The sequence below is a fragment of the Temnothorax nylanderi genome, unplaced genomic scaffold, assembly GCF_030848795.1.
Source record: "Temnothorax nylanderi isolate EJ_2023f unplaced genomic scaffold, tnyl_v1.0 TNYL_tig0104_pilon, whole genome shotgun sequence".
In the NCBI taxonomy this organism is placed as follows: Eukaryota; Metazoa; Arthropoda; class Insecta; order Hymenoptera; family Formicidae; genus Temnothorax; species Temnothorax nylanderi.
In genome coordinates, this window is record NW_027249166.1 from 335,775 (window position 1) to 361,037 (window position 25,263).

The 25,263-nt window shown below is 38.1% G+C and overlaps 2 protein-coding genes across 2 annotated transcripts; both read left to right on the forward strand.

Moving 5' to 3' along the window:
* Positions 1 to 2,185: 2,185 nt before the first annotated feature.
* Positions 2,186 to 17,541, forward strand: Esp (Epidermal stripes and patches). The gene is made up of 11 exons (XM_071712019.1): positions 2,186 to 3,351; positions 8,801 to 8,964; positions 11,400 to 11,653; positions 12,050 to 12,251; positions 12,615 to 12,835; positions 13,160 to 13,331; positions 13,616 to 13,783; positions 13,945 to 14,106; positions 14,567 to 14,707; positions 14,787 to 14,932; positions 15,348 to 17,541. Exons 2-11 carry the CDS (start codon positions 8,802 to 8,804, stop codon positions 15,693 to 15,695), a joined length of 1,977 nt encoding a protein of 658 aa, XP_071568120.1. The 5' UTR covers positions 2,186 to 3,351; position 8,801; the 3' UTR covers positions 15,696 to 17,541.
* Positions 17,542 to 18,606: 1,065 nt separating this feature from the next.
* Positions 18,607 to 24,956, forward strand: Hs3st-b (Heparan sulfate 3-O sulfotransferase-B). The gene is made up of 4 exons (XM_071712033.1): positions 18,607 to 18,813; positions 20,784 to 21,371; positions 21,968 to 22,458; positions 22,803 to 24,956. Exons 2-4 carry the CDS (start codon positions 20,908 to 20,910, stop codon positions 22,925 to 22,927), a joined length of 1,080 nt encoding a protein of 359 aa, XP_071568134.1. The 5' UTR covers positions 18,607 to 18,813; positions 20,784 to 20,907; the 3' UTR covers positions 22,928 to 24,956.
* The last annotated feature ends 307 nt before the right edge of the window (positions 24,957 to 25,263 follow it).

Sequence of the window (25,263 nt, forward strand, 5' to 3'; positions counted from 1 at the left end):
TTTATGTTGGTTATAATTTCAGTTTTCTCTAATAATTATATTAGTACATAAAAGGTACATAAAAGGAAAATTATTTAGGAAAGTTATTGTTTAAATAATATAAAATATGATATCAGCATTGTCTTTAAAAAAACATTGTAATGCAATGCACTCGCGCATTTTCGAGCGGATATTCCGGACAAAATCAGAGAGAAGATTTCTCGTGTCACCTATACACGTGACGATGAGGATGCGAAAAGTTAACGTCACCGATTCGTATTGGCAAGAGCCTTTCCCCCAACAATTCGTACGTCAATTTACGTCAGAAAAACCCGCTGTGACTTTCTTCGGCGTGATGTCACGAGTCAATGAGCCGTCAAACAAGTTATAAATGATCTTTTAATTGAATATCAACAGAGCTGGTATTCAACATCCAAATGTTAAGTACGCGCGTATATAAAGAGCGTTAACTCGCGTGGAACCGGTGATAATTAACGATGATTTAAGAGCATTATCAGTGTTTATGGTAATTGATTAGAGATGCGAAAAATGATAACAGAACGATTAATCATTTGGATAACACAGTGTACCGCGAAAATATATTACACCAGAGATTCTCAACTCATTTAAATATTTCGGACACTCAGTGCACGTGATTTGTGCAAGAATCATTAACTTAAAAAATTCTGTAAAAAAGATACGCCTACATCTCATATTTTCCTAGATGGATTAATATTTTTAATTGGTTCTTAAAAATCAAGACTACTTACTTTGAATTATCTTGATCAGTCACAAATGTAAAAATTAAAAGTTTTATTACAGAATGTTAAAATAAATATTAAATTAAATTATATGTTGCAATCATATTTACACTATTATCGAGAAAAATGTGATGCGACAGAAATTAATTCGATGGTTAATTTAATCGGGATCTCATTGCGTAACTACCGTTTTGATTGAAATTCGAATCTCTTACTCATCTCGCCCAATATCTCGGAATCTTACATCCTCGCGTTAGTCGACGAACGATTGAGATTGTGCATTGTTAAATACTGAATCTAACAAGACGAAAATATGTTTGCTTAAAGAATCGCTCACCGCACGAGAATGCTAGTGCGTATTTAGTCGTTCGACAGTTTGCATTATCAACTAGCTTTATCGAGAGTTGTTTGCGAAGTGTACTACACTTCGCGAATACAAACTTATCAGCGATATGATCGCTGATATTTAATCTAATTGTCATTGTAATTGTATGTTATATGATTGAACTTAGTGACAACATCTGGATAAGGATACCTTATCAGAATATCGATATTCAGCTTCCGATTAAATATTTCAAAGTAGATGTTTCATTTCTTTTACATTAGCTTGAGAATAAGTATTGAATAAGTATTGAAAATGCCATATCCAGAAAATGGCTAATACGTAGATACAGCTGAAAATAATTAGTACCTTCGTCGAATATTTAATATGCGAGTGCATTTTATTCTACTGCCTTTCAATGTCGACGGTCAGCTATTGTTAGATCCTGTATCGGAAACCAACAACAAGTATCGACACTCAGATAAGGAATCCTTATCCAAATTTAGACACTTTAGACGGTACACATCTCAAAATATCTCAATACTTCGGTAATACGAAAAATAGAGATCTATACTTAGATAATGTAAAAATAAAGTACACGTATTTTCAGATATGTAGGATATATTTGAATATAAACATATAAACACAGTAAACAATTTGCACGGAAGTTTCCGCATTTTTCGCACCTCCACGACAGATTCTTTAAGCAGACATATTTTCGCCTCGGATCCAGTATTTAATGAGCGATGATACACAATCTCGATTGTTATCATCGACTAGTGCAGATATGGGGATATTAAAACCGGGAAAACAAGAGATTATTCTATGCAGATTATTTTATATATAATCGTCTGATTATACTCGCGTTATTCTTCTCTCTCATGGATGCATTTTTATACATTTTATAATAAACTTTGGCTTTAATTATTGCAAAATATGGATGTGCATTGAGCAGCCTCGACACCTTACAATTAGACTAAAAAGGAGAGAATATTGAAGAGAATATTAATGTGTTTATTTATTCAAACCGGATGAATTTGATGAAAGTTGGGAAAGCGATAATCAGCAAAGGTACACAGCAATATCGCTGTTTTATTAATGTTTCCAATTAATAATAAACTCTTAATGAATTAGTAGCATTAACGACTTTCAGAAATTAAATTAACTTTCAAATACGAAAATATCATAAGATTCTAGCATCTCGTCTCTGCAATCAAGAAAAATGCGAACGCAGCATTAACACTTTGTAACAATTAAACATTCGGGGGACGGGGGCACGCATCACTCGCTGTAGGCCGGAAGTGAAGACTTACGGTGCATACGGTACCCATCTTACGCAATAGTTTTAATTACAAACGTCAGCAATTAATTTCCTTCGCGAATTCGTCCGTTACTTCAACGTGTCGATATAAATATCGACCTGTTCACCGAACGCGCCCCCCGCGAGCGGACACGATGATGGATTACCCGATCGAGACGTACGATCTCCCGTGCCTCGAGGCAAGATTCAACTCGAGGGGGGGCTGTCGGAAGATTTCTAACTGGTACACACACGCGAGCGCGTGGCACAGTTTACATGCTAGAAGATTCTCGCGACGCCACGCGGAGGGCATTACACCGATAAGCGCGTGATCGCAATCGAATTCCCGGCAGCCCGGAATCGGAGTCACCACACCACGTGACGATTAGCTCGTTCTCCAACAACGTCGTCGTCGTCGTCGCGGGGGAGGCTGAGGTCGTCGCCGAGGAGGGAGAGGGAGCTCGCCCCGCGCGCGATGCGTTTAAATGGCCGGCCGCGCGTCGTCGCGAACTCAGTTTCACCATTGCGTCGCGAAAACCGGTCCGAAATCTTATATACCTGCGACATAAATCCTCGTACACGTATACGTGCATTATTCGCCGTAGATATTACCATTGCGAAAGCGCGGTTTTCTCATTTTCGCATTTTCGTTCCGCGACGTCCCCCTTTAACGGGTAGGGAAGTCAGCGGCTGGAGACCCGCTGGAGAGACCGGCAGATTTTCGGAAGACCGGAAGATAGCGTGTCCGCCGACAAATGCCGACGAAGACCTTAACGGGACTAGATCCGCGCAGCCCGTGATGCCTCGAAGTAGCGGAGAGGAGAATTTTCGAAATTGAAACGTGAAACTTCTTCGAAATCCCTCGAGGAACACGAAGCTGACGCCGACTCTCTGCCGTTCCGTTGACTCTTCTTCTGCTTGAGGAGACAGTCGCTGAGAACCGAAGAACGAAAACGGATCTTCCTTAAGCCGATTACTTAGTAATCTAAGTGAGTGTAATCTTCATTAAATCCCTATTTACTTTAATATGTTTCCAGGATTATCCAGATTCATTGAAATAAAAACTGTTACAAAAAATATCGACGAAGGCCGTATAATTTATCAATTAAGTTCTTTCTTTTCGAATTGAATATCTTGATGACCGATAAACTGCCCAGGTAGCAGAGTGACGTCAAATGACGTATTAATAACGTTCGACCAGATTAACTATCAGATTGTAATAATTAACTGATGTGGAGATTACGGGGCAGGGAGGTCAGTTTATTAAATTAAACGCCCCGGTAGGCGTCCGCCAAATCTCCTAACTAATTCCACTACCGAGCCGAGCCTCGTACCAATCGCGTTCCGCTCGTATCGCCGCTCGACGGCTCATAGTAAATTTCTTCAATCGACCGGCACGCCGGCAATTATCTATCTGTTCGCGACGCTCGCTCGTGTTTTTCCCCGTGATGGAAAATCTCTGCCGAGGATCGTATTTCAGACGATAGTTTCTCGCGATTTTGCTCTCGATAAAGAAGAATACCGCGAGCTCGCGTGTCTTCGCCTCCGCGCCACGATAACGATCGATTCCCCCCATCGATTTGCGCAATCTGAAATTAATCCATCCGCCTAGCGGTTTATCTGAGTTTTCGGTCTCGCGGTATAATTAGGTGTAATTACGTACTCCAGTTCGTGTTGGTCTACGACTAGACCTTGGGCACGCGAGAGAGAGAGAGTGAGAGAGTATCATTGTCAAAGCGATAAGCGGGCACGCGCGTTTATCAATTGATGATCTTTTCACTTGCAACCGAGCCGGCTCAACGGCTAATGCTCATTAATGCAACAAGAGCTATGAGGATATGCACTCGGGAAATCGCCGTGCTTGTCGCGGTGCACGTTTGTAAAACAAGCTCGAACACATGATTCGAAGTTTATACACTGAATTGCATTTGTTATCACGTACATACACACGTATATACATTTTATGATATTTATTGATACATTCGCGATAATATAATCCATATAGATTGTGGGCGTCAAAAACATGATACACACCCGCACATACATGCGGAACAAAATAAAATATCATTCGAATTATCAAACAAAGTGAACGAAAATATATTTATATTGCAAGAAGTTCTTTTCGAAAACCGATAATATCGGCATTGAGCTAAAAATAAGAAATAGAGCTCGGAACGAAAAAGACCGCCTTATCTATGTTAAACGATGTCATTTTTCTGGCAATTATTTTTTTCCAACCATGTAATTACCGCAGTTATTTTATTTATTGCAGAAGTTCACTTCAAAAACCGATAATATCGGCATTAAGCTAAAAATAAGAAATAGTAGAGCTCGGAACGAAAAAAGACCGCTTTACCTATTTTAAACGATGTAATTTTTCTGGCAATTATTTTTTTCCAACCATGCAATTACCGCAAAACAATTTTTGCACGGATGTCCTTCATGATTAAGATCTAAGATTATTAACATGTAGCAATTTGAAGTTAAATGAATCATTAATATGATAAGGAACTAGTTTTGCGACATATAGTTCTCTTTTTCTCATCTTTTTTTAGCTTCGATTGGCAATGCTAGTGATCATTAATCATCTTCAAGTCGCGTGGGACGCGCGTGTCGGATACGCCAGTGGAACAATTATACGCGACCGCAACATCTTGATGTTTTATGCAAAAAAACTGCAAACGTTTTATTACCTATAATAAATGTCATAAGTTTTTATCTTAGAAAATCCGCAATATATCACTCAAAATGTTTAAAACGTTCAATTCTGAAATATGATTTCTTGTTCACCAAAAGGTGATGAAAGGCACGAAATAAATCTTCCCATAATTTTTTAATAATTTAGAAACCGAATTAACCAATAAAATATTCTATATAATTCCATTAATTTGTAAAACAATATGAAAATAATGAAATAGAAAGAAAATATTTATTTAAAGAATATATATTAATAAAATCAAAACGTTCTCTAATTTTGTATCCTGCTGGAAATAACTATATATCATTGTTTAACTTAAAACCTCTTAAATTGCATGCACGTGTCATTCTCATTTCGTTATTCCATTTTTATTGGATGATTCAACCGCACGAGGAGATATCTTTACATTTATTTCCTCTTAAGACCGTGTGCTGACGTTTATTAAAGCATGTAAACGTATTATACGTGACTCATATAAATCTCAGACGAACTATGCGTGTGATCAGCGCTCGAGGAGATCACAAGATTATCTGGTTCATTGCCCAATGTTTACGATATTTGAACAGATTGTCACTAGTCTCCGGGTAATCGCCGTGCAATAAAAAGTACGCGAGTCGAAAAATTTCTCGCAGTCATCACCGCCGAGAAACTCATACCGTCGCGTTGGCACAAAATCGCGGAATAGGCTTTTAATTCCCTTATCGTTTTCATTTTGCTTTCATTTGCAAGCAAACGTCGCGGTATTGGCGAAACAATCAGACGAAATGACGCCAGTCAATCGAACCCACTTGTAGTAATTGCTACTTCTAACAGTGAATTACGCCGGCTCTATCGAAGATCAAACGCCGACTGTGTTCGTCGGCACGTCGTGCACTTTGTGCGCGCGTATGAGACGACATATTTTATTTCAGTTTATATTCGGACACGTTCGCTCGAAGGCACCTATATATCGCCCCGAACGAATGTCAATTTCAACTGATAAGCTTTAATCCGTCGTAATAAAATCCGTCGCGAGTGATAAAGAAAGTGCTCGACGGGAGCTCAATCTTAAGTTGTGATAAAGAAGTTTACTTTTTTTCGACTTTTGCGAAGTCTGTTAAGGACGTAGAAATGTTAAGAATTACACAAAATTTAAGATATAAATTCTTTTATAAATATAATATCAGTATGTAAATTTTAAAAAAATTTTTACCGGTTAATTTTTTAGAACATTTCTAGCAAAAAGTCACGATTTTTTAACGTCACTTTTACGCTACACAATAAAAGTTTTATCGCGTAATCCTGTATGTGCATTTTATACTGCGAAGCACTTAACCAACGTACTTGAGATGTGACAAGAAGTCTATATCTATTTTCTATTTCCATTGTCCCATTTAAGTAAATGTCAATTAAATACACATTTTGATATCGATTTATCACTGCGGTTCTGCTGCAGTGCAATTTAATATAGCAAGACCATGTGATCATATTTTTCAAATCTTTGAAGATACTTTTTACTTCATTCTTTCTATATTAAACATAAATTTATTCAGTTCTTAACATTTTTAATAAGCATTTTTGTTAATAATTGATGTGCAGCATCGAGACTGCCATTAGAACCCATTAAAAAATCTTGAACTTTGTTGTAAACGTTTTCGAAAACTAACCGGTGAAAAAATTTAAAGAAATTCATATGCTGACATTATTTTTAAGAAAGCTTGAGTCCTAAATTTTATGCAATTCTAATTCCTCGTCGCCTTCGGATCGTTATTATCTAATTAGAAATAAAAGAGATAAACGTAGTTCTTGGAAATAAATTTAAATATGCACGAAACTTAGACCTTAAATATGCACAAAGTTTAATTAATTCTTGATTAATTGTAGACGTTAAAATTATCTCTATAAAAGTCACGTCTTCTCTAATTAAAGTGTTATATATTTCGTATTGTATTATACATTATTTGCCGTATATCGAGCGCTATTATCTAATTAGCAATGATGTCCAATGTGTAACGTATATAAAAAGAATCGCTCGGAAAAGACTTAAATTAATCAAATTTCATATGTGATTACAATCGAGTCAATATTGGTGAAATCAAACGTAAATACGAATGAACTGCAAAAATTCGTCTGGGAACATCAATTTCGAACTGCCGCGAACCGAGCAGGAAAGTATGTCAATAAAATTAGTCACCTGATTATACTTATTGCTTTGTTGTCTAATTGCAATGATTGATGCAGAATTGTGCTTGCATGTCGCGCGCTTACGCAATGCGGCTTCAATATCAAAAGCATACCTCGAGTGAGGATTCACACGGATTATCTTCCGTGCTATCATCACGAGGCATTGCGCATTATCAGGGGGAAAAAATCTTCTCCAAATAAGATTTAAACAAGATCAAAATTAAACCCACGAAAATTAGAGAGCCAAGCGCTACGAATAGTCGCGGTAGAAAAACCGAGCGAGCGAGCCGCGCAAACGTTTCGTCCGATCCGCGCGCTGAGTATCTCTCAAAATTAAACGCCCGTAAATCGCGGAATTGTAATTTCCCTACGGCTCTGAAATGAATGGACGAAAGTTTTCGCTTTAATTTTCAATAAAGGAGAAACAAGCGCGATGTTCCCGCGGGACCGCCGCGCGCGCGAATTCGCGCAAACTGCTCGTACTGGCCGCGCGCGAGGCAATATCGATCCCCGCACGTTCTGTGGGGAGTACAAGATTTAAAAGTTATGAAACCCCGGGTGTCTTACATAAAATAGAGACACTAGTTGTTACGATAACCACGAGCTCACGTAACCCAGCCCGGCCTGCATTTGGGGGCTGCGCCCGCGACGCGCTTAAGCGCTAGCGCTTTTAGCGTAAGAGAAACCCGGCAATCCCGCAATGAGAAAAAAGAGACGCTTAGCCGGATAACACTCCTGACAACATCGGGTTACTTTGGCGAACGCAAAAAAAGAACTTTAATATAACTGATACAACTGAATTAATATTTGTAATTATAAGTATCTGTTGCTGAATTAACATATGTATCTAATTACAGAGATGCTATTATTACAATATTATTAATTATAATAGCTGTTGTTTATAATATTAATTATAACAGCTATTGATTTCGGTTAACTCGACATTTTTCGCTCGGACAGAAACAGTCATCGCTTTCGTTTATTTGCGGCATAGCAAGCAGATCTCTCGTTGCGATTCTCTCGCGACAGAATTTGCTCCGCGAGTGTCTTGGCGACGGATCACGTCTAATCTAATCATCTCATTTATGATATAGTGATATAATATTTTCATAATGTATTTTTCCTATAACGGACGAGATAAGGTGGGTTAAAGACATCCTCGTGACAATGTCGCCTTGACTGCAATTAGTACTTGGTTCACGGCCAAGTTTAATAGACCGATCGTGGTGTCTTCCACTTCGTGAATATCGTCTCTCCAATCGTTTTAACTAACGATGACTAGAGTATCGCGATCGCGTTGTCACATGTTATTAATCTAATCGCCAATCGAAAGCTCGGGATATTTTTAATTCTTCGAAACGCGAACATTTCTTCTTTTATGAAATTATCCTCTTTTTCTCTCCATCTCTGCATCTCATTTTATCTTTTCCTACCTTTTTTGCAAAGAATATAAAATCCTGCTGGGTAGATTATTTCGTAGTAGATCATTTTATTTTAAATAGCGTTTGCGAATAGAAAATTTCGATCGTCTCTTGTTGATTTGACCTCGTATTAATTTTGATATTTCACGTTTTCAGAATGAAAGACAATAGCAGCTCGGACAGCAGGCAGGGCTTGGAGGGCTACGTGAATCACGGCTTAACCGGATCCACCAACAACGTGGATCTCATTCATTCGTTTCAATCTCTTCACACATCGCACGGAAACCATCGCGATATACAAGGCTCTTCAGATTTCATCTGTAAGTTCTAAACGTAGCGCAAAAGGTTAATACGAAATCGTATTTTTCGCTGAGCTGCACGCAGAGCGCTCGGGAAAAAATTTTCCATATATTTTATATATAAAATATGTCCATATATGTTTCCTCTCTCTTGTATAATCTCTGAATGTATATACAAGAAAAATAATTAGAAGAAGAATTAAAAAATAATTTAAAAAATAATTCTTGCATTATATAAACGAACAGAAATTATATTTAAAAAAAAATACAAAACATAATGAAGATATATTTTATATATAATTATATGTGAAAAATTATTTCCCGGATGGATACGCAGGGGAACGCTGTATAAACATAAGTTCTATTCATCGTCGTATTTTAAAGCATAATTTACTTCTCGCACGCGGCGAGGATGCCACAAAAGTGAGTACCTATCGTAAAATTCCACGAATGTTCGGACAGCATCTAACAGCGACTCGTGTTACGAAATCGGCCGAGATCTTGCGTGTGTTTGATACTTTTAAGTATCTCACGAGGGTGATAATGATATACGAAGTCTCGTGTTTAAACTTAATTTGACAGAGATAATTTGAATTGTCCGTCCTACGTTGCCGCAGTTACGTTATCTTGAAACATAAAACAACAAGATGCGGTCGCAGATATACTTTAAATTATCAAATGCAGAAGATTTCGGAATTTTTTAATTCAATTTTACACAACGACGTATAATAGAAACGACGATAACTATAGTTTCTGATCTGATTACATTTTCATGTAAATTTATCGATATCGATCGTCACGTTACGAAACTTCGGCTTCACGCCACGGCCCCAATTTATTCAGCAGAGATAAGGACTCTTGCTTCACAATTGCATCGTATTTAATAGTCATTGATTAAAAAAAAACGAGCTTTGATAAAATTCCACATTGATAATTTTTCAAGTTGGAGATGATAACAGTTGATTCAATTTCAATAAACGGTTTGATAAAAGTATTACAAAATATTACAAATAATCAAGAGAAGGAAATAGAAAAGATAAATTGTTGTATAAAAATGGTTTTTATATTCTAATATTCAGCGAGTTTATTCTCCATATATTAGAATGCATTATTAATCACTGCTGACCCACGTTAAACTTTCCGCTCAAGTTGTTAAATATTTTATTTTTTGGTTATTAATAAGTATTTTTATATTAAATGTTAGTATTAAGTAAATGTTTAATAAAAACATAGGCTTTGTTTTGTATTTTGTACTTTTTCTTTATAATAATAATAATTTGTTTACGTTTGTAATTATTATGAAACACAATTTATTTAACAACTATAATGAACATACTGCATGATTCACCTGTGATCCACGCGATATGGGCAAATTACATAAAATTAATCCGGCACGGAACGTGTTAATCTTTCCATCATTTTATTTCTGGGTAAAAAAATGTCATATAATTAAAATTTATAGCCTGGCACAAAACGTGTTAATCTTTCTATTATTTTATTTCTTGGTAAAAAAAAAGTGTCATGTAATCCACCCGTTGCATCAACCATCTTGCGCATCGCGCTCGTATAAAAGTAATAAAACAAATAATTAAAAAAGTTATCGTACTTTCGGGAGTTACTGCATCATCAAAACTGCATAATCCAAGCGCCTGATGACATTAATGCATGCAAGATCACGGCAATGTGCCTGCACGTCGCCAATGATTTCATTCCGCGGAACTGGTTCGCCTTCCTTGACGCCGGCGAACGAAAAATCGGCCTTCTGAAGAGTACATAATGTTTTTAGAAATTTACATCTCAGCCTATGTATACGGTAGCATATATTTTTTCCCCTTTTTCTTTTCACGTGCCTGTATTCGCCAAGATAATAAATTCAAGTGTCGCGCTGTCTGTACGAGAGTACTCCGTCCTTGTTGCCGTGCTTGTCACCGTTGCATTTTCGCGTACACGAAATTATTTATGGGTTGGCCGGTGGGCCGCGTATGATACGACAGACGCGAATCCCCGTGTTAAAAGTACATGGTCACGGTGAAGTTTGGCCAGCTGGTTTTTGCAGATCGTTCTTATTTGCGTCATAAGTGGGTCAAAAAATTATACGATCGAAAATGACTGACAAATAAGTGAGAAGGGACTGAAAACAATTTGCACTTAGTCATCGCAATCATTTAAGATGAATCATGCATTTTTAAACCGAATAAATCTTATAAAACTCAAAAAGAACAACAATATCGGAAACGTGTTTAAATCAATAGATTATATAAATTGACAAGTGCAAAATTACGACTGAAATTACAAGACTCTTTATAAAATGAATTTTCACGTGATATATATCTGAGAAATATAAATAAATAAAGGGTTAAATTTATATATTATATAATAGAAGCTAAAATTAAGGATAACGTAAATTTTTATGCTATTATATTCATATTATAAAATTATTTGCCGTGTGCGAACAGTGATCGAAGAGCCGGGGGATGACGAGGTCAAGCAGAAGGAAGGTCTCCTGACATCGGCGTTGCAGCACGCGAGGCGGCGTGCCAGGGCCATATGCACGAAGAAAACCCTTTACAAGAGGCTGCCGGTCTTGAACTGGCTGCCAAGGTACAACGCTCAAGATGCGCTCGGTGATCTGGTGGCCGGGATCACCGTGGGCCTCACCGTCATTCCTCAGTCGCTGGCGTACTCGAACGTCGCCGGTTTACCGCCGCAGGTACATAAACGAGCGAGACGTTTATCGCTCGCGCAATGACTTACGGAGATTTACATAAGAATTGCGACGAGATTACGTTAGTACGTTTTGCACGTTTGGCCAAATGTTCTTTCGCTTAACTTAATTAATAGAAAAGGAAGAACGAAATCGAGGTCTTAAAAGGAGAGTATGAAGATTCTCACTAATTTTCAAGAGATACGAAATAAATAATGGCTGTGTCTTTTAATTAATTGCAGATAGATTTAATTTGATAAGATTTTAGTTGCTTACAAAGATCGATATTGAAAAGCGATAGATGATGACTAGGCTGGACTTTTTTAAGAAAAAAAATGACCGGTTTTTTATATTTTTCTACACCTTTTTTAGATACGGATGCATATCAATCTTTTGTTTCAGTATGGTTTATACGGCAGTTTCCTGGGTTGTTTCATCTACGTGATTTTCGGGTCCTGCAAGGACATACCCATGGGACCCACTGCCATAATATCTTTGTTAACTTATCAAACAGTGTCTCATTTGGACGCCCCGGTGCAGCATGCGATTCTATTGTGCTTTCTGGCCGGAATCGTGGAATTAATAATGGGTATATTCGGTCTCGGTAAGTCGTTTTCAGCAATTTATCAAGATTAATTTAATTTGAGATCGTAAAACACCTCGGTATTTTTAAGAGAGCCCGTCGTTGAATATGAAATTGCATGAAAAGAGCGGGGCGAATTAATTATTTGACGTGAATTAAAAACATTAAAAGGTTTTACTTAAACTAACTCCATAATTAATAATTTTGAAAAATTAAATTTAACAATAAGAGTATCAAGTAGTGCTTCAGTTGAATTTTTTAACATTTTCAAACATGAGATAAAATACATTTTCTCATTCTATTTAATATTAAAATGTCGCTTTTTCTTTCAAATCCCGTCGTGTGAAAACTTGAGATCATATTTCGTTGTTTCCTGTTTTTTAGGATTTCTAATAGATTTCGTGTCCGGACCGGTAAGCTCCGGGTTCACGTCGGCGGTGGCTTTGATAATTGTCACGTCGCAAGTCAAAGACCTCCTCGGTATTCCTGCAAAGGGCTCTCAATTTATCGAGATGTGGCGGAGTATCGGTGGACTGATACATCAGACATCCGCCTGGGACGCTACTCTTGGAGCATCCTGCATAGCACTGCTATTAATTCTGAGGGTAATTATTCAATACGGCATTACGAGAAATGTATATTGCGAGAAAGTATTAAAATCCTCTCGCAACGTGACGTAAATATTTAAATTTAAATCAAGCGATTTAGATATTGCACGTGTAGAATATAAATTTAATGCAGAGAGAGCATCTCGTTTCAAACGCGAACGGAAATAAATTATAGCTTTATTTTAAATAAATATTTGTGACAACTTTGAGAGAGAAAGCGATTAAAATTATTAACGGGAAACACTTAATTAACGATAAAAGCGATTTAATATTAATATTAATATTATTGCAATAAAATAATATTTTTACATGTGATTGCAGTTATTAGCCTCATGCAAAATCGGCCCGAAAAAGGAGGAGCATCATACTACCAAACATCGAGTCGTGAATAAAATTATCTGGCTGATCGGCACCTCGCGAAATGCACTTCTAGTAGTAATTTGCGGTTTACTGGGCTGGAGTTTTCAAAACAACTCGCCTGTCAGATTGATTGGTATGCAACGCAAATAAAATCTGTTTTTTCGAAAAAACCCGACCGCTCAATAAACTTTTATCAAAAATAACAGGCACATCACGTTGTAACATAATATCAATAAATGCAAAATTTCTGAAAAAAGAGAAAAAATTTCGATTATGAATTATAGTGAGATAAAATGTATACGAAATTTATTTTGATTGCATGTATATTGTTGAAAGAGAAATTGTTATTAAATCTTAATACATCATAAGATTCGATTATCCGATAGAGTGTCCTAAAAGTAAAATTTCTTATTTCAGGCCACATACCGGGAGGTATGCCTGCTGTACAAGTTCCGCCATTCGGATTCGCCAACGATGACAATACGACGGTCACGTTTATCGAGATGCTCGGTAATCTGGGCAGCGGCATCGTCGTAATACCGCTCATCTCTCTAATGGAAGACATCGCTATCTGCAAGGCCTTTGGTAAGCAAGCCTCAGAAAGTTGCGTGTTCCGCCGCGTAATTTCGCATTGAGAACTGACCAGAACTTTTATCACGAACGGCCGACATTTATCCTTTTATCCCAATGTGATCGAATTGCTTGGAACGTCTCGTTTAGAACGATTATTTATTGCATTTTTACAGCTAACGGAAAATCGGTGGACGCCACGCAGGAGCTAATAGCGATCGGTATATCGAACATCGGAAATTCCTTCATGCAAGCTTTCCCGGGCACGGGATCCCTCAGCAGGAGCGCGGTGAACAACGCTTCCGGTGTCAGGACGCCGTTCGGCGGCGTTTATACTGGTGAGTTCCGTTCGCGGCTTCCGCAAATCAATTGTTGCATCCATTTATCCTGCAGAGTTGGAAAGTTGAAAGCGGAGAAAAATCGGAGAATGATATCTTGCAAAGATTTCCTGCGCTCTCGCTAAATTTCTTCGATAATATAGAATTCGCCCAGAAGCAAGTCTTTTGTTAACCCTTTAAGGACGAGTATCTTAAACGAGCCTTATCCTGCAGAACACAAAAAAAGGAAAAATAAACTATTCATGCAAATTAAATTTTAATCAGAGTTGGGATTTTTTATAAAAAAATTATGTAAATTTAAACCTTATTTTACTATTGGAATGTAATATTATGACAGTATTAAAACAGCAAATACTAATTGTAACTCTCTCGTAGTATGTCAACATCTTAATTCGCTTATTTTTTAATTTATTCGATTGTGCTGATGAAGACTAAGTATAGTAACAATCTGGAATTTCAGGTGTGCTGGTAATTTTAGCCCTGCTATTCCTCACCCCGTACTTCAGTTTCATTCCACGCGCCGCTCTGGCGGCTATCATTATCGCCGCGGTCATCTTCATGGTCGAAGTCAAAGTGGTGAAGCCGATGTGGAGGACGAAAAGTAAGAGCGCATACCTCACACAAGATACCAGATAAATTTGCGATACGCCACGAAATTAACTTGTTCCTCCTTCTCGCAGAATCCGACCTCATCCCGGGCCTGGGAACGTTTATCGCGTGTTTGGTGCTGCAATTGGAGATCGGCATCCTCTGCGGTGTCGGGATAAATATTCTCTTTATCCTGTACCACGCCGCCAGGCCGAAAATATCAGTGGAGAAACTCAAGGTAATTATTGATTTGCTTAAAATATGAAATCGATTTCTCATTCGCGAGCGTTTGCCTTAACTCTTCAATTTTTAATACTGCTCTTGATTCAAGCTCGTATTCTTTACGGATTTGAGTGATACGCTGTTAAATTCATGTAGTATTAAATTACACTCAATTTGAGTCATTATTTTTAACCATTCCTATAGGTCACCGGTGCTCCCATTCAATGTGTCGTTAATTTAACTAAATCAATTGAGTTGAAATAATACTGTTTTGCGTTAAAATAATAAATCTTGACACACGTGGTAGTTAAAAATAACAAAATATTATTTAACTCAAGGTACTCGTTTAAATTTCATCCTTTAAATATTTAACAGTGTGTCTTTCGGCGTGATAATACCCGTTCTTATTTTTTTTTTCTTTCGTCCGACAGACTCTTCACGGTATCGAGTACTTAATGCTGACGCCGGATCGTTGCTTGATCTTCCCGTCGGTGGACTACGTTCGCAATTTGGTAACCAAGTACAGCCGACGCGCCGAGAGCGTCGCGACGCCTGTAGTGATCGACTGTTCGCATATCTACGGTGCGGACTTCACGGCCGCCACGGTCATCGAGATCCTGACGAAGGACTTCGCCAAGAGGGGCCAGCCGCTCTTCTTCTACAATCTGAAGCCGTCGGTATACGCCGTCTTCGAGGGCGTCGAACCCACGGATTTCGTCGTCTACTACAATCAGGAAACGTTGGACGATCTACTGAAGGAGAAGGGCTACATGAAGTAGATCAAATGGAAGTCTTGCGGCACGGTCGAAATATTGCTTCCGATCGTAAAAGGTGCATTCGTACTTTCATACCATGTTCCTCGAGGCTGTTATCCGGATGCGACAGCCGGTTACCAAATACGCGAGAATTGGGAGACTTTTATAATTCCGATTCTTTGACGCGGTCGACTGGACTGCGAGGCAGCCCGTACGTGAATCTCTTCAAATCCAATCGTCATGAAAACGAAATTTTATGAAGCAACTTTGTGTATTTATACGTCGTCGCCAGTTCGGCGGTATCTCGCGACTTGAAGTTCCAAATAACAACGAAAGCGACGATAGAATGACGTAGAAGGTATCATCGACCGTAACGACAATGCCTGAAAGTTTAACTTTAAATCCTCGTTTAGGATCTAGGCGAAAAAATACTGGCGAAATCTTGATTCGCGTGGGTAGCGGAAGCAATCGGAGAAGGCAGAGAAAAGTTGAAGCATGTATAAATATATATGTCGAATACATTTCAAATATGTCGGTATATGTATATAATATACATGTATACTGTTATGTATCTCGAAGAGAGAGATATTATATGTAGAAGCGCAGCTTGGAAATATCCTGTACGATAGGAAATTCCGGGTGCGACTGGGAAACGTCTGAAAAATTAAAATGCGGCTTAAAAGGCGCCTTTTAGACATCTCAAATGTCTCATAGATCCTCGTTCAAATTCTTGTCTCGTCCAAGTATTTATTTAACTCCGTGATGAAGCGGGAACATCTGCGTAACGTTCCAATCGATATCACTCAGCGTTCTCGTATTTAAACCCCTTACGCTGTTTGAGATTCGCGGCAGGAAGAAGTTTCCATTGTACATTTTTATACGGCTACTGCTTTATGGAAAGTAGCACCTCCTGTATTCTAGGAACGCGTGTACATAAGTAAAATAAGTTCAAACGATACTGTGATAATTTTATAAGCAACCTAAGGAGAACAGGAAGTCAAAATGATGTCAATTTGACGTCATATTGACCAAATTTACGTTACTTTTATATCAATATGACGGCAAAATGATGTCACTTTGACTGCGATATGTTCCTTGGGAATGTCTGGCGGACAATCTGGCGGAGAGATATTCGGCGGATCGTAGCTTCCGTCGTGACGCTTGTTATGGGAATATGATAGATCTCTCGTGAATTTTTAAAAAACGTTTATTGCATCGATGACGCGTGCTTCATCTCACGCGTCGACAACAAATTTTGCAAAACGTAACTAATTTATAATATTCTTGTTTGGTAAAAGGAAAACGTTTTTTCTATTATATGACTGCATGGTTTAACAAAAATTTTTTTAGAAAACGCTGTATGGTGTAAAAAATAGTATTAATTATATATATATATTTTGTAATAATAATTGTAAAGATAATTAATTTTAATATTATTATTAAAACTGTAACAACTATATGAGAGCTTACAATTTAATTTTAAGTAAATTAAACAAACAGGGTTTTAAGCGATGCGGTAATATAATAGCAAAAGCAAAAGTTGTTGCGTTCTTTCGGCAGCGACGGGCTCTCGTCGCTGAAAGATGGATTTAATGCGGCGTGCTACTTCGGCAAGATAATGCCGATATTAATCTGCTGAGAAATATTATGCTGCAACTATGCGTAATTACGTTACATAAAACAAGATTATAGAATCCTGTGGTAAATTACTTAATAGCGTCTGCATCTGTGCTATCGAGGATAAGCTTCGTCCACTCGATATAGACTTACAAGCGGTTGAACAATGTATATAAATTGCAATAGTTTGTTTTATATCTGCATATGTATATAATATATTATACATGTCAATTAATATGTAATTATTATGTAATCGTGTATTAATTTGTTTCCAGTCATTTCCAGTCTCCAACGTGAAGAAACGCAATTAGCTTCGAAACAATCTTCTCAAAATCAGCGACGCGTTGCATATATATATTTATTGTAAAAAAGCACGTCACATAGTCGCAATTAAGTCAGATAAGAATCAAAATGTTTAGATTAACGTGCAGACGTTCTTCGCGATTTCCGCGATAAATTTACGATTACAGTTTAATTTTGGGGATCGTCATCGATCATCATCCGCTTTAGATCGTCCTACTACCAGACCTAAAATCCGTCTTTCATATCGCGAGTGAAAATTGTATAGAACGGTTGTTTATTCAAAAATGATTTAAAAAGCTTTTGTCGTTCGAAAAGTCACCCTCCTGTCACCCACCCTATACGCGATCGACACCCCTTTGCACGCGCGCGACACAACAGCCGCGTCGCGTTTCTCGATACAACGGTTAATGATGTATACGCGATGACAGGGCGAGTCGGTCCAGCGGAAGGTCGCTCTCGCGCTCTCATTAGCCTGATTGTTCATCGGCAGATATATATCTTATCCCTACACGCCGCATTATATAGGGCGATAGTCTCCCTTCTCCCAGCCGGCCGGGCGTTATCGATTGTTACGAAGACCGTCGCCAGAACCGTAGCCGAGGATCGCGGCGCCTACCCGCGAATTATTTCCAACGCCCCCGTTTCCGAAAAGCAACTAAAAAAAGAAAATCTCATTATTATAATTATTATAATTATTATAATTATTAAAAAAGTAAGGAGAAACCAGAGAAATCTGTCCGCTGCCGAAAATTTAGCGAGAAGCCAATGGATCCGCGGAAACGGGGCAACGAACGATCACGACCGCGATAGTCTAGCCGCGCGGTTTGCTGTCGGAACAGAGAGACGCGATGCGTTCTCCCGCAGCTTCCTTTCATCTCGCGGGATAAGGGAGATATCTCGGCGTACGCGCGCGACGCCGCGACGCCGTCGACTTCCCGTCGATCTCGGCGGGACGCAACACGCATGACGGCGGCGAGAAGCGGCGCGGGCGGACGGGCCGCCGCGCCGGGCAGAGGAGCGACGGGTGACGGGTGGGCCGTGGACCAGTTACGGGTCTGCCCCGTGCCGTTTGATAACGCGCTAAATGTACGCTATCCGCGCGCGAGACCGCGCGCCCGCATCCGCAACCCTCCGCCGGCTGCGCCAGTCGCACGTTGGCCGATGACGGACGCGCACGGGGTGAAAGTGAACGCGTCTCCGACCGGCGGCACGCTACTCTGGGGTAAGTGCGACGATATCCTTCTCTCTCTCTCTCTCTCTCCTCGCGAAAGCCTCCCTTTGGGGAAAAACTTCGGATTCGGTCGGGGCGACCGGACCGGACCTCCCTCCGGGAAAACCGACGGCCGGAAGAGTCTCTCCCGACGTACTTTCGGCGTTTTTCGGAAATTCCGGAGAGCTGGCGAACATATTTTTCTTCAGACTCAAAATTATTTACTGTAATATATTCTCCGTAATTTATTCCGCTTTCAAGTTAAGCGAATCGGACGGAACCGTTTTGCATATCTTATTTTGCACTTCCAAGCAAAGGGAATATAAGAACGGAGCTTGACGAAGCTTTGCGCGAACCTGCTTTGCGTTTTATGGAAATAGGAGTAGTGCGTTTCAGCCACGAGAAACGAAGCGGATCCATTATGTATCCGTATTACGGAGGCTTTTTTTTAAGTGTGAGCTGAGATTGTGTAATTTTTGAGAAATGCATTTTTGTCTTCGAGACTTCGAGACTAATATTCCAACATCCCGACGGGTAGTTTTAAGAACATGAAAATATCTCAAGTTTTTTCCGTGTATCTTCTTATTACAATCGTCTCCGTATCATAAATTACATTTGATATCTTTTTATTTTAAAAATAAAAAGATCTTATCTAAAACCAAAAGATATACATATTTCTCCGAAACAGCCCTTATGGAAAAATACTACTGAAAGACAATCAAATTTAAAATATAGGCAAATGACTCGTTTTAAGGATCTATATTTTTAATTGTCACACTAAAGAAGGTCCTAAACTTTAAGACCGAAATGTCTGTAATTTGTGTCTATGTTTGTATTAAAGTTACTTTTTTGTATTTTATATTTCTCACTTAAATATTGACGTTTTGCTCTTATTTGCCTTATAATTTAAATTTTTAATATTTTAAATTTGACAATTTTTTTCACTGATTATCAATTATTGTATTATATGACGTCATGTTCCTAATTTTTTAGACTGCACTTGAGAAGGACTCAGACCTAGAGTCGAAACGTAGTGCTTACTATTTATATTGTTGCCAGTTAGTCGAGCAATAAAATAATATTTTTTGTTTTTAATCACTGGCGGAGGAAGTTATTTTTTCTATTTTAAATTTGATTGTACATCTTGAGACCGTATTCCTTGTTTTGGACTGCAGAAATACTACTGTAGTTACGAAAAAGAATACACGGGGAAATTATAGCAAATATTACAATAATTGCTGTAATTTTGTGTGCTTCTTTCGCAACTACGGTAGCTTTTTCCATAAGGGAAGGAGACACGCAGATGATTTATCCGAATACCTATCTCCACATGACAAATTTTCTTCTTCATCAATTCCTGCTTACATGTAATTGGGAAATTATACATATACTCAACTAAATTCTTGTTCGATTTAAGCTCACGTTTTTCTCACTGCCCAGGTAGCAGGATATTAAACACGTCTTAATGAAGTATTGTTAACGTTAGAGATGTCATTAATACGTTATTAATACGTTTTTTGACGCCACTCTGCTATTTGGGTGTCTTCACTGTAAATCCAAGTGTGTTATCTTTACACACGAAAACATCTAAAAATGACACATTTGACTGAAGCTCCTTTTACATATTTCTTCATGTGTCAAATTACGCTATGTATAACACGTTCAATCGTTCAATGTTAAATATGACGTGATTCAAAACGGCAAGAAATGTGTGAGAAAAGCTTCAGCCAAAATAACACACTTGAATTTGCGGTGTTCTCTTTATAGGGGGAAGACCCCGAGTACATCTCCCAATTCCGTCTTGTATTAAAATTTAAAAGGGAGACTGATACACCGGGTCCTTTAAATGTCGCGGATGCTATCGCATTCGATTTTTCACCCGCTGCCGGATACACCAGTTGCATTTCCGCGCATAATTCACGAGCGAAGATTATTCCCGTCTGATCACGGGCACGTAAACAAGATATCGGAATATCTTTCAGACGGTATCGGCGCGAGCGTGTCGGCGTCGATGAGGCTGACAGAAGACACCGCAGCGATATAATGGCATCCAGGAGGCCGACCAAGTACGACGACTCGTAAGAATCGACGACGACGACGACGACGATGGAATTGCGCAAGGGCTCCTGGAAGATCGTGATCCTCGTGTGCCTGTTGGTCGTCTACCTGTGGATGCTCTTCGTCGATCACTCGCACATGCTGGCCGACATATCGCAGAGGATCACGCTGCAGAAAACGCGGATCTCCCCGAGGAACGTCTTGTACCAGGGTCCCGAACGATCGAGGATCGAGCAGGCACTTCCGGACGGCCGGACGGACTTGAAAAGACCCGCTCTCTCGTCTCGAAACGCCAGCGGTACGCCCGAAGGAGGTATATCGGGGTATCAGACGCTTAAGCAACAGGGTCTGGTACCAAGCCGGCAATTACCGACCGCCCTGATAATCGGCGTGAAGAAAGGCGGGACGAGGGCCCTTTTAGAGTTCCTGCGATTGCACCCCGCGATTCGCGCCGCCGGCTCCGAGGTTCATTTCTTCGATCATCATTACGTTAAAGGATTCCGTTGGTACAGGTGCGTGCGACTAATCGTTTCAACGATTGAAGCGCAACACGACACCGATCCCATTTAAAGCTTTTAAGACCTCGATATTACGAAGTTCTGAGATATAAGTTTGAGCTTGCTCCTCCGCTAATATTACTTCTACATATAAGTAATAACTTCTGAGTAATAACTTCTTCAAGTAAAGATAGCTTTTGTAAATATAAACGTATAAACCCATCTACAAATATCTCATTTATTTTATAGTAATTTATTATAAATAATTAGTTATAAGTGATTAACCCGGGAACGGGCGCCCGGGGTGATTTTTACACCCCAGTATCAAAAAAATTAAGCTTTAAATTTTTTTTTTAATCTCTCTTTACTTTTTTCAGAAAATGTTGAGTGAATCTATATACATTGTCCTCAAATGCTAATTATTCATAGAACAATGAAAAATATGCACTATGTAATTAATAACAATGACTTTTAATTGGGGTGTAAACATCACTTTAAGTGACCATTTATACAAAAGAAAATTAGGAACCCGTTCCCGGGTTAATTATAATTATTTAATTTAATTTTTTAATAACGCTGATATACAATAAAACACGTTGGTGTGTAATTAGGCGCAGGATGCCGCCGACTCTGGTCGGTCAGATCACCATGGAGAAGACGCCGTCGTACTTCGTGACGAGCGAGGTGCCGAAGAGGGTGAAGCACATGAACCCGGGGATGAAGCTGATCGTCGTGGTGAGGGACCCGGTGACTCGGGCGATCTCCGATTACACGCAGGTGAAGAGCAAGCGTCGCAAAATGCCGCGCTTCGAGGATCTGGCCTTCCTGAACGGCTCGAGAATCGTGGACACCTCCTGGATGCCGCTGAAGATCGGGGTCTACGTGCGGCATCTGGAGCGGTGGCTGCAATACTTCCCGCTGTCGCAGTTCTTATTCGTGTCCGGCGAACGTCTGATCGCCGACCCGGTGATGGAGATCACCCGGGTGCAGGACTTCCTGGGCCTGAAGCGGGTGATATGCGAGAAACATTTCTACTTCAACGCCACTAAGGGCTTCCCCTGCTTGCTCAAGTCGGAGGACCGCGCGACGCCGCACTGTCTCGGTAGGATAGTCGAGGGAGATGCGCGGATAAATGAACTTCTAGCACGCAATTATTTGTCATTAAAAATCCATTTTTGGAGAAATTATAAGTAGAATATGCGTTTCATAGATTTTAGAGCGCTGTCTTCCTTTGATTTTAAATGGTACGATACTTCTTCAACAAAAACGATGAAGCTCTCGGTCTTTCCGATTAATCTTTTACAGTAAAATTTCTCAAACTTTTTATAGAACGTATGTATCGTTTGATCTCTACTTGTTTGCGCAGAATATTAAAGAATCATATAACTTTATAAATTAATTATTTATAAATTTAATATTAATTGATTGTTCGTTATTTTTTTTCAGGAAAAAACAAGGGTCGCAGTCATCCCTACATCGATCCTATGGCGATTCAGCGTCTTCGAGATTTCTATCGGCCGTTCAATCAGCGATTTTATCAATTGGCGGGTATGGATTTCGGCTGGTACTAAAATCCACGCGTATCGCATACATACATATCGTAAGCAGGAAAACGGAACGGAGTCAATTCTCGTTGTGTATCAAGTACTTATTGGTACTTGTCAAATACGATATCTACTACGCCTGAATATCTGTAACCTGATAGGAACATATATATTACAGTCATATCATCAGAGCGCGCCGCGTTAGTCCATATAGCGTTCGAACGAAACTTTTCCGAAATCTTGCTTCCGATGATGTAGTCTTTAATTTCATCAAGTTTTAATCTTCTCAAATTGAATTGCAAGAAAATACATATCTTTTTGTTATATTGATTTAATACAGCGTTATTATAAAATAATTTAAGAACTCCGTATATAATAGAAGTCATTGTGTTCCGTTTGTTATTTGTAACATAGTTAGAGAGATTATTTAGTTTCGTAGTTTAGTAAATACTAGATTTTGCCACCGTAAAACGAAAAAAAGGAACGATATCTCTAAAAGTTATGAGCGTACAGTTGCCGTCCGGAAGTCTTTACGAAAAGAAACCGTGACATATCTATAATTATCCTATAATTATTATAATAAAGCCACAATAATGAAATTATATCTGAGAATATTGAAGATACTTCTATACGCAATGAAAAGAATATAAAATCTGTATGAAATATATTATATATATATATATATATATATATATATATATATATATATATTAATAATGCGTGCGAAAATAAACGGGAGTTACAGTTTCTTCAGAGCAACATGAAATTAGTTATTTCTACTAAATAAAATAAATTTAATTTAATACACCGTAATTAGTTAAACCGAATCTCAATATTAGGATATATTTATCGGTTATTTAGTTTTAGATTTTTAATTCTGTAGAAAAATCACAATAGTGCAATATTAATATATAATGTATCTCTTTGTAGTTTGATGAATTCATGTGAAATGTAACAGCGAACGCGATTATTATAACAATTATGCAACGAAAAGGCGAGGTGATTATAAATTTTTTATCAAGCAAAAATTTATTCGCGCTGACTATATTATAAAAATTGTCTCAAAAACTTTTGAAACAGCTCTTTTAACTATATTATCAAAGTTTTAAACAATTCACGTGTAATTAAAACGAACTTTTTCATTTTGCAATACAAATTATATCATCTACCTAATATCATATGCATTATATCGCACAAAAAGGAAGAATTTATATATAATAATAATATATATTTCATTATAACTGTAAATTATATTTTAAAAATTGATATTCTATATTTAATTCGCATATATACATAGTTTTTAAAATTTTTTATATTTGACACTCGAAAATCTCACAGTCTCTTCGCCCTCGTTAACAATCCAATTGTGCATTTGTCTTTAATATAATGTATAGTATGACAATGACGAATAAGCATAAAAATAATATTAAAATTCGCTAGTTCCTAAGTATTAAAATCTAGTCAATGCAATTAGAAAAGGTACGCGCATTTATGGAGTAGCTGGATATAGGAGACCTCTGACATAATTAAGTTACGAGTCAGAGATTTAATTATGCAGAGTAAAATACGAAGACAGAAATAAGGACATTTTTTTTCTTTAATAATTACATATTGAAATCAGTTTTCTCAACGGAACATGGATTTATTTTTAGCCCGGTAAATACATAGTTAAATATCATCAATTCTATATATCGTTTCACGATATATTTCTGTATAAGTCAGCGCTTATAAGATAAATTTAATAAGATCAGTAAATCATGAAACATCCGAAAATAAAGAAGTTAATTTGGACGAAAGGTGAAGATATCGAATTAGTCTGTAAGTTCAGGCAATTAGTGCGTACGTTAATACATTTTGTACGTAAGAAAGAATAATAATTAATGTATTTATTCAGCGACGATTGGAGGGATGTATTTATCTAGTACGTAAGAATGAAAGTAGATGTTTAGCGATACGATCGTGCGAATGACGAATGATGTAATAGTGAAGCACAGTGCTTTTGCTCAAATTGTACCACAGGAGGCTGTCAATACTAATATAAGTATTTCGTACATTGTTTTGACTATGTTTTGAATACAGGCTGTTTGACAAATAGAGACAACATATGTATATAAATGTTATGCAGGATGTCCAAAAGTAACCGCGATTCATCCAATGATAGATGCTATATAAATAGATTCGGATGTCTTTTTGTAGCTGTCGATTATAAATAGCACGCTATGTAGAAACCGCTTGATCCCCAAATCCCCGATCCCTTTTCTTTAGTGTTACTTCATCTTTATGTCACTGAAGATATTCGATACTAATTTGCTTTAGAAATCATAACTCGTATTGTTCTTTAGAGGAATTTATTAATAGAATAT